This window comes from Anabrus simplex, chromosome 1 (assembly GCF_040414725.1).
Source record: "Anabrus simplex isolate iqAnaSimp1 chromosome 1, ASM4041472v1, whole genome shotgun sequence".
Taxonomy (NCBI): domain Eukaryota; kingdom Metazoa; phylum Arthropoda; class Insecta; order Orthoptera; family Tettigoniidae; genus Anabrus; species Anabrus simplex.
The window spans coordinates 1,449,871,526-1,449,889,786 of NC_090265.1; the positions used below are offsets into that span (position 1 = coordinate 1,449,871,526).

General features: G+C 37.2%; 1 protein-coding gene across 1 annotated transcript in view; it reads left to right on the forward strand.

Moving 5' to 3' along the window:
* The window catches only part of LOC136858415 (pre-mRNA-processing factor 17), a 167,216-nt gene that overhangs the window by 17,217 nt on the left and 131,738 nt on the right, over window positions 1–18,261 (forward strand). The window contains exon 2 of the mRNA XM_067137939.2: window positions 17,106–17,322. Within this exon, the coding sequence (XP_066994040.1) occupies window positions 17,106–17,322 (217 nt within the window). The remainder of the gene's footprint in view (window positions 1–17,105; window positions 17,323–18,261) is intronic.

An 18,261-nucleotide genomic window follows, 5' to 3' on the forward strand; every position in this document is an offset into this window, starting at 1 on the left:
ACAGTATCAGCCCATTGCTGTTTAGGACGTCCCTTTGCTCTCCTACCAATGACTTCTCATGTGTAACCTCTCTTTGCGATAGTGTTAGCCCTGTTCTTATTACATGTCGAAACCATCATAGATAGCTCTTGCGCATTTTATCTTTAATCAGTGCATCACCAAATCTTTATCTGATGGTTTCATTGGAAATACAATGCAGTTTCGTGACTCTGAGCCATATCTGTATGGCAAGTTCATAAATATTATTATTATTATTATTATTATTATTATTATTATTATTATTATTATTATTATTAGAAAAGCGCATGAATGTGCATTACAAAGATTATTGACCGTTTTAGTCTTTGCTATAATCGCATAGAGATTTGTTGTTGTTTTTACATCTTGTGATGTGATATATGTCACAGAACTGATCACACAGTGAACACACATTTTTCATTTGGGTCGTGATAAGACATATTTTTACATATTTTATGGTGGTACCCGTGTACTGCTAGTTTTATTATCACATGTCTTAGCTTCTGGTTGGCGTTCGTCCAATTTCGATCCAACATGGCATCTGTGCTGTAGAACTCTAGCGGAATATCTTCTCTCCTCTTCCGCCTCTCCGCTAGGTGTGCTTCTACATTCTTTGTGGATGGCAGTGATAGTTTTATCCTCAGTTCTTCAGTAAGGAAGGGTTCCTGTGCTAGTTCGTATGTTAGGTGGGAACGCGTGTATTTTGAGATGCCCATTATGGTCTTCAGGAATTTTGCCTTAACTCCTTCTGTGATGGCCGGGTCTCTCTTTGTTAGTCTTTCCCATATCAAGTGGATTCCATAGGTGAGTATTGGTAGGATCTTTGTGTCAAATAGGCGCATAGCTGTTTTTAAGGATAACTGCTGTAGATTGTTGATGTCGTACATGGCTTTCATGGCTGCAACGTCCCAGTAGTCTGCAAGGTTATTCCCAGGTATTTGAATGAATTTACTATTTCCACTTTGCCGTTCTGTTATTGCTAATGGCCTCTTCTGGCTTCACCTTGAATGACTTAACAACTTCCGTGATTATATAACATAAGACATATTTCCTTGCTGGTTAATATACTTCAGGTAATGGTATTCTTTCATATTATAAGACATAATTTTACTGTTCTATGACATGTAAAATATTATAAGATTTGTCAATCAGGTTTACAAGCATACCCTTAATCCAATAGAATAGATTCATGAGCTTATATAACCTTAAGTAAATAATAATTGGCTGATGATGCTCACGAAAAAGGAGCAAAACATGTACCATATCAACAACTTAATAAATATGTAAGTTTTTATTACGTTTTTATTTTATTGAATAGGTGGTAATTAACAAAATTATAAGAATTTGTATGGTCGTATCTTTCCGACGAGGTGTGAATTTTATCTCTTTGACTCAAAACTTTGCTTTGGTTTTAAGTGAACAATAAAAATGGGCCCCACGCAGATCGGAGTTGCGTTTTTGACTTACAGAAAAGTCTTTAAACGATTCAAACTTAGCCTATACCACCATCCTTCTCTTTTACTTCAGGTAATGGTATTCTTTCATATTATTTGTTCTGTTATTTATAGCTGATTGATATGTGTCGTTCGCTCCGCAGTATGAATGGACTGCATGTTGTTCTTGTGGTTATTGTGATTATAATATGTTGATGTTTGGGTCTCATATTACTTCTGTTCATGTGCGCTGCATTTTTATGTAATTTGCCACCTTGAAGACTGTTTGCCCTTTGTATCGGCGCGAGCTTCCACTCGTGTCGTACGAAGTGCGAACCCTGATGGGCTTGTGCATAACTGCGGGATTTTTCTGATCCCATAGCAGAATTCGTTTGTCCTGTGCACACAACTTCTGATATAAATGAGACCTCGTTTGTGACCTTGGAGTCATGCTACATGAAATTGAGTTCGTCGTTTGACTGACGCTTGTGCTCATATTGTTTGCTGATCCCGACTGTGCCTGAATGTGTGCGCGAACGTTAGTATGAGAGGGGATTGAAAGAATAACGTATCAATCAGCTGAATTTACATTTTGATCTTGTTTCTGTATCTTATTCATGCATTTTCGTATGGTGCTATTTCTTTTGCCTTTGCACTTGTCTTGGCCGCTCACTTACCTATAGGGCCGCCATGTTTTATGTTTCTTTCATTTAGGCTATGCGCATGCCTGGGATTTTCCCCTTTGGTTATTAATATCATCTCCTTGGTCCGGAATTATTTCTCTGATATCTTGCATATTTTCTTTTCTTTTTCAACTCGAGGTTTTCTCCTTGATGCGTGAGAGTTTGACAACGTGTGGTGATTTACTATGAGGGTTGTGTTGGAACGAGTTGTGTGAAAAATGAATTGAGATATACTCGTGGAAAGAACGATCTCTTTTGGACTGTGTCACCAATATTAATACTGGCACATTCAATAATGGTATTGTACTTAACTGAGTGAGCTCGCCGATTGTTTTAATGTTCTTTGGGTTTTGTAACTTCATGCTCACATAACAATGTTGTGCCACCAACTGGACCAGGACTGCTTATGTATGTACCCATTCTTATCCTTTTAATTGATTATTTTCCTTTCCTCCTACCTTTATTTTATGATTTTAATAAACCCTTATTACATGTACTTGAATTTTATTACTTATAGAATTAGTCTCTTACTATTTTTAATTTGTAAAGAGGCTCTTTTCCAGTTCAAGGCTTTTTTTTTTCGATCTACGTCTCAAATTTATCTCATGGTATTCTCTCAGGAAATTGTGCAGAATACATGTTGTTCTAATGATTAGCTTAGCTGTGTCCACATGAATTTCCATGGGTCTGTAATAAATTCTTCTCCATTTTTGTGCTAATATGCCAAAGGCATTTTCTACGACCCTTCTTGCTCTACACAGTTGATGGTTGTAATTTTCTTTGCGCTTGTCTCCTTTTGCTTGCCTGTATGGAAACGGTCTCATGTAACTTTTCAGATGAAACGCCTCATCGCCGATTATGACATAAGGCGCCGGCATATTCTGTCCAGGAATATTTTTGTCTTTCGGAACACCAAGAGCGCCCGCTTCTAACCGTTGTCCCAGTTCTGGAAAATACCACCATCACGTTTTTTTTCGTACCCTTCAATATCCACACACAGCAACTTGTAATCTGGACCAGCAATATTGGTAAAAGTACAGTAGAGAATTTCTTCAGGTAACAAAAATAATTTGATCCACTGGTCCTCGGACATTTTATAGTAAAGTGTTTCCCATCAATACTACCAATACAGTTTGGGAATTGCCACATTCTGTAATATCCTTGAGCTGATTCTATCCATGTTTCGGTAGATGGTTCTGGCATTTATATTCCTTGCATTCTGTTTCAAATAGCTTGGCAAACATCTCGTACAATAGCACCAACTGTTGTGAATCCGACCCGGAAACTGTGACCAATTGTAGAATAGGAATCTTCAGTACCCAGAAATCTGAAAGAAAAGTACATAAAGTGGAGTCTCGCAAATCCGAGCATTATTTGTAATTTTTATTTTTGTAAATTTAAAATGATTTTTCTACAGCATTTCATTCCCTGTGTATTTTCACAATGTCATCGTACTGTGGGTCCCCTCTACTGAGACCAAGTCTGCCTATTAAAGCACTTTTATTGCTGGGCAACGCAGGGCTACATCCAGATGAACATGAACTAGTATGTGATGGAATTCGTGCTTTATGTTTGCCTCCTAACGTAACAAGTTTGATACATCCTACGGATCAGGCCGTTTTGGAATATCTATAAAGAAAGTTTTGGCACTGCCTGCTACATTCATTCCTGGAAGCAACAGAACATGAGGAAACCATCATGATCTCCCTCAAACAGATAGCCATGAAGGACGTAATGTATTGGACGAATTTCGCAGCGACCGCGGGATTGTAGGTGTCGCTCCCGATTTCCGCGTTTGTGTGTGCAGAAAGACGAACTTCGCAGCGACCTTGGGATTGCAGGTTTCGCTCGTTCTTCATAACTTACCTTAAATGTTTTTCCTGTTAGTCACCCTTTTTCAACTCTTAATTTGATTTGTACTATCCATTTTACAGACTAAAAATCAGATGGTTCAACTTCAGTAATGCTTATGTGTATCCCATGTCTGAACATAACAGCTAAGCCAACAGTTTACAGATAGTAGTTGAACCACACCAAGGGACAACAAAAACATTGAAACAAAAAGACCTTCAGCTCATGACTGTTTTAACAATCACCATCTCACACTTTTAAACTTTCATCATGCTTTTTAAGAAAAACCTTTTTAACTAACATTTTATTTTGTGTGTCTGATTTTTAATTCATTACATACACTGACTGAGCAAATGTCACGGGACAGCGGAGCACTGATGCGCAGGTGTTTTTTCTGCGCACCACACGCCCCCTGTGCCAGCGGCAGTTGTATAGGAGACCTTGTGAGCAGTGGCTGTGCATGTGACAGGTGTAACATGGAACGTCATCGTGAGCTGACACCATTCGAATGGGGTATGGTGGTCGGTGCCTGACGGATGGGAAGTGCAATTTCGGAAGTGGTGCTGGAATTCGGCTTCACATGATCAACCGTGTCCAGGGTGAATCGTGTGTGGTTGAATACGGGTGTCACCGTCCACAATAGACAAAGTCACCAAATGTCTTTTCTCATATGAATACTGTGTTAGGGAATTTTCATTGTAATAGTAGGCCCACTTGCCTACCATCAGTCACCACCAGGTTGGGGAGTTTTCATTATAATGACAGACACTCACTCTCCACCAGCCGTTTTACATCCTCAGAAAGACTGTCTTAGTGGTTTTTCCAACTGAAATGAACATAGGTCATTGCAATGACGTCAGTAGGAATGGCGTGATTAAAAGCAATTTTCATATGAAATACTCCATCAAATGAAAGACCACACACTTTCTCACTTTTAACGAACAGTACTATGCTGGAATTCCAGAGCTGGAATGACCATGTTGCAGACAGTTCTGATCCGTGAACACTCTTCGTCTTTTTTCTGTGGTTCGGGGGGCAGTGGGGGGGAAGGCAGATAGTGTAGAGTCCCAGGACAAAAACTATGCCTTTTTACTAATCTGTTTCCGAGGAGTACCCGATGAGTCGGAAAATCTCAATTCACTACAATGGCAACGGAAAAACCTATCTGATTTGGAGGCAATTTTTTCCTCCAAGCCAGAGAAGAAGCCCCCTCTTCACTGCTAATTTGGAATTAAATGAATGTAAAATTTAATAAAAGTGAAGAGGAAGAAGCTTTTCTTAAGAAACGGCTCTTTTCAGGTTTGACTTTTGAGTTATTTAGTGAATTGTGGTGCTATAATTTGAAATAGGCTTAAATAGTAATTGTAGACCAGGTCATACTACTGCTATAATTTGAAATAGGCTTAAATAGTAATTCTAGACCAGGTCATCTCATTCAAAACAGCGCGTCAGAGTAGGGATCGAATAAATGGAACACTATGATGAACCAGTGTGTTACGTACCTGCAGTATCAGAAAATGTATGAACCAGAGGAAAATGAAAATGAAAAGCTACAACTGTTTTCCAGTCATTGGCCGGGTCAGAGATGTAATAAATGAAGCATATATATAGGCTGTTAGTACGATGGGGTCGCCACTCCCAGTGATACATTAATGACTGGTAGATGCTATGAAATGAGAATGGAGAGTGTTGCTGGAATGAAAGATGACAGAGAAAACCGGAGTATCCGGAGAAAAACATGTCCCACCTCTGCTTTATCCAGCACAAATCTCACATGGAGTGACCGGGATTTGAACCACGGTTACCAGCGGTGAGAGGCCGACTCGCTGCCGTCTGAGCCACGGAGGCTACATGAACCAGAGGAATGGCATGCTAAAGAAGACAGTTTTCCAACTCCCCAGTTATTTTCCGCCAATGTTCAGTCGGGCTGTTATACTCGGTACGCAGTAGTAATTCCATCTATCGGAGTTGAGCGGGACCATAAGAAACGAAAAACATCACAACAAACAGTGGTCATTGTAAAGTTATTGTTGATCAGTAACAAATAATGGTCAATGTAAAGTTATTGTTGATCAGTGTTATGCGCTTTCGATATTGTAGGCCTTCTGAAATACCACTCTTATCATAGTCGGTACAGTAAAACTGAATGAAACATAAATGATCGGAAATTGTATTGTCTATAAGTTTTGTTATGTAGTACTTTTCGATAGCACCAATAACATAGGTACCGGTATTTAAAAATTAAATTTTAGGCGCCTTCCCCTAATCTACCATTTCATCTCGGGCGAATAAAATTATTTACAGCCTAGACTGCAGTTTCTTATTCCCCGACTCTATATAGCGGTTTTCATTAAATTCTGTTAACCCATTTTCTCGTGGCTAGGCGTTGATATGGACTTAGCAACAAAACTACAAATTCATTAATATCTGTGTTATCAGAGCCGGTACGGTAAAAATGTGTAAGACATAATTGATTGGAAATTTAATTCTATATAACTTTAGTTATATAGTATTTATCGATAGGACCGCTAATAATATAAATATTCGAGAATTAAATTTAAGGCCTTCCCCTAAACTAACATTTCACTCGGCGTGAATAAAATTATTTATAGCCTAGATTGTAGCGGCTCATCCCCCGACTTTACATACCGATTTTCATTAAATTCTCTTCAGCCCTTTTCTCGTGATGCGTGTACATACATACTGACAGACAGACAGAAATTACGGAAAAGTGAAAAGTACATTTTCTTGTTACTATGGACATGACCGATACAGAAATACCATTCTTTTCAAATTCTGAGCAATGTACGGACAAAACTCTTATTTTATATATATAGATTGAGTACATCGTAGTCAGGGTCAACAGCAAGGATAGGATAGTGCTAATGGGTGATTTCAATGCGAGTGTTGGAAATAAAACTGAAGGATATGAAAGGATGATTGGTAAATGTGGGGGAAGATGTGGAAGTTAATAGGAATGGGAAGCGTTTGCTGGACTTCTGTACTAGTATGGGTTTAGCAGTTACGAATACATTCTTCAAGCATAAGGCTATTCACCGCTACACACGGGAGGCTAGGGGTACCAGATCCATAATAGACTATATCTTAACAGACTTTGAATTCAGGAAATCTGTTAGGAATGTACAAGTTTTTCGTGTATTTTTCGATGATACAGACCACTATCTGATCTGTAGTGAACTAAGTATCTCTAGGCCTAGGGTAGAGAAAGTGAAATCTGTCTGCAAAAAATAAGGGTAGAAAATCTCCAGGACGAGGAAATTAGACAGAAGTACGTGGATATGATGAGTGAGAAGTTTCGAACAGTACATAGTAAGCAGGTTCAGGATATAGAAAGTGAACGGGTGGCATACAGGGATGCTGTAGTAGGAGCAGCAAGGGAATGCCTAAGAACAACTGTGTGTAAAGATGGGAAAAAGCAAACATCTTGGTGGAATGATGAAGTGAGAGCAGCCTGTAAATGTAAAAAGAAGGCTTATCAGAAATGGCTCCAAACAAGGGCTCATCCAGACAGGGATATGTACATAGATGAAAGAAACAGAGCGAAACAAATAATTGCTGAATCCAAAAAGAAGTCATGGGAAGATTTTGGTAATAATCTGGAAAGGCTAGGTCAAGCAGCAGGGAAACTTTTCTGGACAGTAATAAAGAATCTTAGGAAGGGAGGGAAAAAAGGAAATGAACAGTGTTTTTGGTTTTTCAGTTGAACTCATAATGGATCCTAAGGAATCACTGGACAGGTGGAGGGAATATTTTGATAATCTTCTCTCGTGGTGGTATCGCGAACAACAGAGCTCGTGGGGTGGAGGAAAATGATGTTTGGTGAAATTACGCTTGAAGAAGTGTAAAGGATGGTAAATAAACCGCATTGTCATAAAGCAGCAGATATAGATGAAATTAGAACTGAAATGGTGAAGTATAGTGGGAAGGCAGGGATGAAATGGCTTCGTAGAGTAGTAAGATTAGCATGGAGTGTTGGTAATGTACCTTCAGATTGGACAAAAGCAGTAATTGCACCTATATATAAGCAAGGGAACAGGAAGGATTGCAACAACTATCGAGGTATCTCATTGATTAGTATACGAGGCAAAGTATTCACTGGCACCTTGGGAGGGAGGGTGCAATCAGTGGTTGAGAGGAAGTTGGGTGAAAACCAGTGTGGTTTCAGACCACAGAGGAGCTGTCAGGATCAGATTTTCAGTATGCGCCAGGTAATTGAAGAATGTTACGAGAGGAATAGACAGTTGTGTTTGATTCGTAGATCTAGAGAAAGCTCATGACAGCGTACCGAGGGAAAATATGTTCACCATACTGGGGGACTATTGAATCAAGGGTAGATTATTAAAATCAATCAAAGGCATTTATGTTGACTGTACCGGGCGGTACACCTCCACGCCGCTAATTCAAATATTGCGCCAGTTGAAACTCCTCTACAGGAGAAAGCCTGAACTTTAACAAACTGAATTAACTCAATGGTTTCTCGGAAGATGTCACTACTGTAAATTTGGTAATTTTGAAGTGTTCTGAACTGTGTCTATTTCGATTTGTGTTTGTTTGCTCCGTATCAAGAAGTTGGGACATTCTCTAACGGAGGTCTCTACCAAAAACTATGATAACGCACTCTGGTGTAAAGGAATGAATTCTCCTGAAGAAATATGGTATTCCTAAGTTTTGTTTTTACTAAATTGTGTTCTGTGGTTTGTGGGTTGGCAATATAAATCCTTTCTTTCCGCCCGTTTTGAATGTAACCAATCGGGAATTTACGTAATTAATTTTCCACCAATAAGGTGTTTCTTCCTCATCTTGTGTATTAGTTTTTGCTGTTAACCAATAAAAACGAAAGGGTGTGTGTACTCATTCCTGAAAAGTCTCGAATGTTCCACGAGGGTATATAAACTGCTGATTTTCTTGTCTCGGTGCCACTTCAGTAACATCTCTCTTAGTGTGTGAATATGTAGCAGGGGGCGGGAAGCGCCTCTTTCTTCAAGCAGCAGTTCTCCTACAAGGTAATGGCCGGTTAACATCTTCATTTCTTGCTAGCTCAGCAGTTTAACTCTCGGGGAGGGTTCGAAACCTTTAGTATGTAACCTACCTTTTTAAAATGTAAATTCTTTTCTGTCTATGTAAAATCTATAAATTACTGTAAAGCGGGGATAGAGAGTGCTTCACCCTCTCGAACTCCCCTTCATTTTTGAAAAAGAGGTGACTACGCTTTCATAACCGTTCTTCTCTTCTTTAATGTAGTAAAGTTTTCTCATATGTGTCACCTCCCTAGCTTGGGATTAGCCCCTGTATGATCGGCCTAGCGCCACATAGGTTTTAGACAAAAACTTGATGTAGGAGTGCAAGTTATCGCCTCCATTCAATTTTAACAAACTTAACCATGATAGGTTAATATTGTGTTTGGTCCGTATTGACTGGTCTGAATGTATAATATAACTATTTATAATAGTTTATTTAAATCCGCCTTGATCAATACACTCATTAAATGAAAGAAACATTATTTATTAAACCATACATGTTTTAGGAAATCTCAACCATTCCCTTCATCAGTGGTTAGATTAAAGAATAACACAATATGACACAATCTTTTGTTTTACAATTTGAAGGAGTATTGTGTCCCAGTACATCATATCAAAGAGTAAAGAGAACTTATGAAATATTATAAAAATGATCAATACATACAATTTTGGTTGAACTGAATGAGAATACTATATAAATTTAGGATCTTCAAGTTTTTCTTCTTTTCTTCTTCTTTTTGTTCCTTAAATGATTATATGCTAGCCTAAACAGTGGGTTATCTTCTGTACTTTTCTCATTTGAACTTGATTCAGAATTACATTTTTGTGTAAGGTAAATTTCTAAATTTTCCAAAACATTCATCAGTTTTCCCTTTTTGGTCGAATGTAATAATTTCATGTCATTGAAAATGTCTGTAAATTTATGATTCATTTCAACCATATGTTCTCCCATTGCCGAATATCTTTTATGTTTGACCACATTAACGTGTTCTTTGTACCTTATAGCCAAACTTCTTCCGGACTGTCCTATGTATCGTTGTTTACATGTTTGGCATGTTAATTTGTAAATTCCTGATTTATTAAATATACATTTATTCTCTATTTTATCTGAATTGAAAATTATGTTATTAGTATTATTATCCGTTTTGTATGTGACATTGATGTTCTTTTTCCTGAAAATTTTAGCCAGTTGATAAGAGTGCTTATTTCGGAAAGTTAGAACTACGAATTTCTTTTTCTCTTTTCGCTCTTTAATTAAAGTTGTTTTAGGTTCATTTTTCACTTTATTTATCATTCTATTAATAAATCTGTTGGAATATCTGTTGCTACAAGCGATTTGATGAATTATATTTATCTCTCTATTATGATTCTTCTTACACATAGGTATGTTCATAGCTCTATTAATTAAACTGTACAATGTTGCCTTTTTATGTTGACCTGGATGATTGGAGTCATTTCTGATAATAGTATCTGTTTGAGTAGCTTTTCTGAAAATTTGAAAATCAAAATGACCAGAATTTCTAGTAACTGTCAAATCTAAATAATTTAAAGTCCTATCATTTTCAGATTCCATCGTAAAATGCACTTGTCTATCCAAAGTATTTAAATACTGTAATATACCATCAGGTTTAACCTTTCGTTCATCGATAATAACAAATATATCATCGACGTATCTCAACCATGTAATCAATCCATCTATTTTATCCACTATTTTATTATATTCCATGTAATCCATGAATATGTTAGCTAAAATACCTGAAGCCGGCGAACCCATTGCTAGGCCTTTAGACTGTTTGTAAATTTTGTTGTCAAAAACAAAATAGTTATTTTCCAAAGTAAATTCTAGTAATGTTAAAAATTCTTCAATTTCCACCTTGCTTAATTTGCTGTGTTGCATTAAATTCTTTCTTACTATTTTTATAGCATCTACAATAGGAATGTTGGAGTACATATCTTTGCTTTATGGGAGTGAAAGCTGGGTGGACTCGGGTATCTTTTAAGTTAGAAGTAACAGACATGAAATTAGCAAGAATGATTGCTGGTACAAACATTTGGGAACAATGGCAGGAGGGTACTTGGAATGAGGCGATAAAGGCTAAGTTAGGACTGAACTCGATTGATGAAGCTGTATGCATAAACCGGCTTTGGTGGTGGGGGTCATGAGAGGCAAATGGAGGAGGAGGAATGGAGTCTGCAAGCCTCTGTGAATTTACTAAATGTTGCCACAATCCTCTACTTGCAACTAGTGCTGTGGCCTCATTTAGTTCTATACCTCTTATCTTTAAATCGTTAGAAACCGAGTCTAACCATCGCCGTCTTGGTCTCCCTCTACTTCTCTTACCCTCCGTAACAGAGTTCATTATTCTCCTAGGTCGGGCTTGAGAGCCATGCCAAGATTTGAGCGTCAAACACTCCATGGGTTTCAGCCATTGCTACCGTAGTGTGCTTGCTATGGGGCTAGCCTATCAGCAGCGAGGTCCTTGTTCAAGTCCCTCCCCTGTAGTAATTTATTTCTTCTATTGGCTATCTCGAGCCGGTCATAAGGCATGTGCAGATTTAGCAACACTGCCTCGCAAAGCCCATCTGAAGTCATCCGCAAAGCGATCTGATTGGCTAACATCAGCAGCTGATAAAATGACAAGGATGCGAGCTATCTCATTTTTGCACTTATTGAACAGTTTTCCAGCTGTAGAATCAGGTTTCCAGAACGCACTCAGTTGCATTATTGTTCAAATAAGATGGACAGTAATTTACCTACTCAAATATTCATTCCGTTGGCCCTATTTCAATCTCTCTTCAACCAGCATTGTGTTATATTGTTTTATTCTTTGAACTAACCGCTGATGAAGGGAATGGTTGACTTACGGAAACATGTATGGTTAAATAAATAGTTTTCTTTCATTAATAAGTGTATTGACAAGGCGGATTCAAATAAAACTATTTTAAACTGTTCTGTAATACTATTACACGTACACTTTATTACTGTTCGCTTCTCGATTCCTGCAGTTTGAGTACGTGGAAGAGCGAGAACAGTCTCTTTAAATTAATATGAAATGATGGCATCAGGCGACACAAGTGATTGTGCTGGCGCAACTGGCTGTGAACCAAATCAAACTACCAACGAAGACACTCCCTGACATCTATCCGCCACTTTAAAGAGTTACTACAGTCCACTGCTAAATTGTACCATTTAAAAGTTGCAAATACCTATTGGATGTATGTTATACAACAGTGAAGTCATAGTCACTAAATTTAAAATAGTGATCTATGAATTGTGTGTGTACAATACAGTTTTGCTTTTTAAGTAATTACAACTTACATCATTATTGTGAATCCCTTGGATTATCGTTGAGGACCACAGTTTGGGAATGGCTAACTTAGAATACATTTTTGACTGTGTGGACTGGAAGCAGTTCTTCCAAACAATGAAAAAGGTAGGACTTGATTTGGAAGTAGACACACTTCATATCAGATTTATTCAGAATGCAGAACATTGGTTTTGAAATCCATGGAACAAAGCAAAATGCCAAAATACGAAGAGGAGTTAGACAAGGCTGTCCACTCTCTCCTTATCTCTTTAATATGTTTATTGAAGAAGCCATCGGAGTCATGAAAGAGAAAACAGCTGGGATCAAACTCAATGGTAAATAGTACATTCGATAAGATTTGCTGATGATTTTGCCATACTGGCAGTAGGCTAGGGTATGCAGAGAATGCAGAAACCTTAGCCAAATGGAACCTCAAAATTACTGCAAAGAAAACTAAAACTATGACATCATGCTAATCCAGATAAATACTTCTGACAGGCATCAAAATTGGCTGTGATAAAATTGAGCAAGTGAACAAGTGAAACAGTTTTGGAACCCTGCTGTCGAGAAAAAGAGTATAGACACCCGAGTTAATACGTTAATAAAATGTTCATTTTTGTTCCACATAGAAACAAACTATACCAAAACTTAGCTTATTTTATTCTACGTTTAATTATGTGGAGTAGAAATTTTTATCGTACCCAGTTAAAATTTTGACGCAGACTGAACAAAAAAATAGTGCAGTTATTTTTCCCATTTCTAGTGGAGTGCTCACTTTGAAAATTCATAACTTTAAAAGTATTGATCTAATCATTACCAAATTTTAATACATCTTGAAGTAATTTATTGTTGATCCGTATACCAAGTTTTTATTTCATCCGATGCTTGTGAAAAATGTGGTTGTAATTTTTGTGAAACAACATTTTCTCATTACGGGGTGATCATAGCCGTAAAACATGTCGTTGTTCTGAGTTTCGGCGTTGTGTTAAGGTCATGACACATGGTTAAAGATTTAATTTAATTAAAAATTTTTTCTTTCCTTTTTCTTATTTACTTTTATCACGTAAAGTCACGGGTATTCTGAGGCTATGCTAAACAGATAATCACTGAAAGGTTGAGTTAAATTGGAGAAATAATTAGCAAGTAAAATTAAGTTAAAAAGGAAAATTAAAAAAAAAAAAATTTCTTTTGTGTTTTCATCTTTTTGACCAGTCATGTAACTTAAGCATTTAAAATCTTGTTCCAGATTTTCCGGCATGATTTGACATGCGTACAAGCATCATTCTGTAAGCAAAGTAAAATTTAACATTCAAAATAATATTGCACATTATAAATTTCATATTAGAGCCTGTATTGTCGAAGTATCAACTTGTGAAAATTTAGATTTTATAATTCCACCTTTACAATACTGTAATTGTCTTTATTAAAAAGACTACATTAAATTACACTCGTGAAACATGTTTCGTCCTGAATATTCCTTAAAGGTTAGCCGATGGCTGATATTTAAACCAGATACTTGTCCGAGGACACAACTTATTGAAACCCGCGTGCTCGATGATGTTGACATACCGTCATCACGCACCTTAAAAATTGTATAGTAAGAGAAAATACAAATTCAACGTCGTATAAAACATGGTAAAGATACTAGAAATCTACTCAAACTACTGTTCAATCAAAAACCCCTTCGAGAAGAAAGTTAACTACTTATTACAGCTACATTAGAACAGATAATACCCAGTATAAATGAAATGTCGACTTAACTTGGATGTCTTGATGTCTTGATGACCCTGGTCTCCTTCTAGGTTGATTCATGTCATTAGGACGCTGTTGGCATTGGTCCTATCTTTTAGTACTGCATCCTGATGTGGGCGATGTCTCCAGGGCACACGAATTTCTTACTGTAGGTCTTCATTGCCTTGGCCGGTATCGAACTGGTACTGCTTGATGTGCACTGAAACTTTCACAAAAATGTTAGTACAAATTTCCCACTCTTGGTTTCACAATTGACATGTAATGATACGTACTTTCTTCATAGACACTATTGACATCTGCTATGACTGTAGATGGTCTGTTAAACTACCAAGAAATAACACTGTTCTCCTTGTGGTGCAAGTAACAGCTGTTCAGGTCTATAAAAGACCTCCCTGCATAGTGAGCTTCTGAGCAACACGTGTAGCCAGCAGATAAGCAAGTAAAAAGATTCTAGTACGGGTTCGCCACTTATATTCTGAGCTCTGACGTCATACCTCTTGATTCGATTGACGTCCTGAATTTCTCGACGTTGTAATTAACATGTCCTCTAATTTCTTGTTAATTAATTCCATAATTAATTTAATTTCCGAATATTATTATTTATGCCTTCCTGAAATGTGATATCACAGCTTTTTTTGCACACTTGTTGAAGAATGTTTATTAAGACGTTGAATCTGAAGTTGTGATATGACGATAGATTTTGAATGTAATACTTCTCGTGGATAGAGAGTTCAGCAGTATTGAAATTTTTCCCGTCTCTTGCAGTGATAACATTGTCTTTCACCCCTCAACAGGTTATACAAAAAGAAAAAGAAGAAAGTCATCCCTTTGGGTTCCGCTGCCGACACTCTGCGCGGAACACATGGCGTACAGTCCGGTCACATAAAATTCACTGCCAATTACAATAGACCTAAAATGTCACATCATGAAGTGTGCTTGTGTACAGTGTGAAAGCTGGACATTAGGAGAAAGGTTAGAAGTAGTTGAAATGTGGTTCTGGAGGAGAATGCAGAGGATAAGTTAGACTGAAATTGAAAAAAGGGGAAAATAAAATTTATATGTTATTTTTTGCTGCATGAAGAGTTCCTTTTTCAACAATATTGAGGGGGAAAATTGCCAGAAAAAGAGGAAGATCCAGAGGATGAACTACAAGACCTATGTTGAGTTGAAAAGATTGGCTTAGGATAGACAACTATGGTTGTGGCAACAAGGCTTATCCTTAGAATATTATGATGATGACTAAAACCGGATTTCCATGCAAATGCATGTTTTTAAATAAACTGGTTACACTTCTCAAACTTTGCAGGTATTCGGCTTATGGCTTAACGATTCAAAATAACCGTTCTTATTCTGTGCATGTTTGGCCTTTTTAGGAGAAAATACATGCATAATGTATATTTTTAAGATGTTCGATTTAATAGCGAATATTTGGATGTTTATGTTGCATAATATGACTTCTCTTTGGCAATATATAATGTTAAAGTTGATGATAGTGTCTTTTATGAATGTTAGTTTGCAGAATTTGCGACCGTTTTTCCGCATTATATGTCTGTTACTGAGGGATGGAGAGAGAATATTTTCCTGGAGTCCTACCTGACAACGAAAGTTAGTACATACCATCAATCAGTCACTACTGATCTGCATTTAGGGCAGTTGCCCAGGTGGCAGATTCCGTATCTGTTGTTTTCCTAGCCTTTTCTTAAATTATTGCAAAGAAATTGGAAATTTGGTTAAATTATTCCAATCTCTAACTCCCCTTCCTATAAGCGAATATTTGCCCCAGTTTGTCCTGTTGAATTCCAATTTTATCTTCATATTGTGATCTTTCCTACTTTTAAAGACACCACTCAAACTTATCGTCTACTGATGTCCTCCCACGCCATCTCTCCGCTTGCAGCTCGGAACATACCATATGGTATAGTAATAGGATATTCGTTCAATTTACTGAATCGATTCATTTGATTCTGTTCACTTAACTGAAATGATACAGTGATCCAATACATGGCACATTAGAGTCACCGTTCTTATCACATTTGTGTGCACGGATAGGTAGAACCATGGCAGCAACAGCATTCAATGCTCACTGCTCCCATCTGTTCATTCTGTGAACTGCTTTCCTATACATGTCGTCCAACCTTCAGCTTTCTGCTGCAACCACCCCTTTGCATTAAGTTTTGATGTTACAAAGCCTTTGCCCCACAGTGACAACTGCATTAAGTAAATATACAGAATTAGATGTAAAAAATCCGTCTCATGCAACTTATCACTTAATTGAATTCTTTTTCTGGCTTTAGGTTGCAGACAGTTTTCCAGTAGATGACATTGCTTGCATTAAGATGCACAAGTGGAATTCAGCAAAAAGAATATGCAGCAAGACTTAATTGATATAAAATCAAATTTTGGCAAATTGCCTGCTGCAATACCAAAATTGGAAGCTATAGGTTTACCCCTTGTTGAATCGTTAGCCATTATTGAAGACATTCAAATGTGTCTGCAGTCATCGCACAGAAAGCAGCTGTGGCAGCTGGAGATAAGCTGTACAAAGTGATCCATTCAAATCATAATTCTGAATTCGTCATTCATAAAAAGACATATTGTGTGGTGAAAATGCAAAAGACGTACAATTTGATCTCACTTTGTCCCAAATGTTTTCATTTAAGCATTCACCTGTCACTTCTTGTGATGTATAAAGATCATTTTCTGTGCTTCGGAATGTGCTGACAATCAAAGCAATTTGGAGAACTTGGTTGTTGTGCAATGCTTCAAAAGAAAATGTAACCATGTTGAACTTAATTTTGATAGTGGATTTTTCCAGTTTGTTGTGCATGTTTTGCCATATGATAGTGCATAAATGGATGCATATTTTGAGATGTGATAGTGCATGGAAATCTGGGCTCTAATGTTGACTAATAGTCTATTTATATTTCATTTATTTTTGACCAGTACAGATCTCTTTTTACATTCAGTGATAAATCTTGGAAATTAATTTGTTGTAACTTAAATATATTTTTTTGGTTTCAGGGAGCAGTGGAGACTTTGAGGCACATTGATCCTATAACCAAGGAAGTGATGCATAATCCCAAATATGAGGAGTTATTTGCTGCCGATGTTGGACCCCAAAATCCATTTCTGACTCAACAACAGCGATCCCATAAAAATATGTTGTCCGGATTTGTGGAACAGGCCCACATTAGTGATTTCCAGTTTGAAAATCAGCGTCGGACATTTACTAGTTATGGTAATTTGGCTTAACAAAAGAAAATTTTATACCGTACTGTTTTGCAGTGAGTGTTTTGAAGTTGATACCGTACTTGTAATTATCTTAAACTTAAAAACTGAAGATGTCAGTTTTCATTCTAGAGATAGTGGATTCGAACCCACTTTCATCAGCAGAGGGTTTTCTGTGGTTTCCCATTTTCACACCAGGCAAATGCTGGGGCTGTACCTTAATCAAGGCTACGGTTGCTTCCTTCCCACTCCTACCGCTTTACAGTCCCATTGTGTCGTGCAACATAAAGCAAATGGTTAAAAAAAAAGGAAAGAAAAAAAAAGATGAAACTGAAGAGTTTAGTCAATAGAATTTTAGTTTGATCGTATCAATGTTCATACGTATAATTTTTCTTGGGGTTAACAGTTAACCTGCCAGTCAGTACTATTTATTACAGTAGAACTTTGTTTATCCAGACTGAGTGGGACCAAAAGTGTTCCGGATAACGATTTTTCAGATAATCGAACATGCGTTTATTTCATAGGAAAAGACATGTACAGTACAGTACATTATGGTGGTATGTATACTGTACTGTAGTGTATATTTTGAAATTCTTATTTATTGAATAATCATAACAAAAAACATTTATGGTACTGTACATACATGAAAGGTCTGCTCTACAGTACTGGAAAAATAATCTGAAATTCTTTTTTGCGCAAGATTTTTTCATCGTTTCTTAGCAGGTAAATCACTCATTCTCTTCGATAAAAGAAGTTGAGTTGAGCTACTTTCTTCCTGTTTTTCATACCACAATAGTGCAGTTTCTAATGCAGTAAAAACTTCCCCATGGCTTCTTCATCTTTCTTACCGAGGCTTTCATCCTGTTCGTCATCCCCACTTACTTCTTGCACCAGAGAAACAATTTCATCATCATCTAAGATTTGAAAACCTGGGTCACTGTCACTTTCC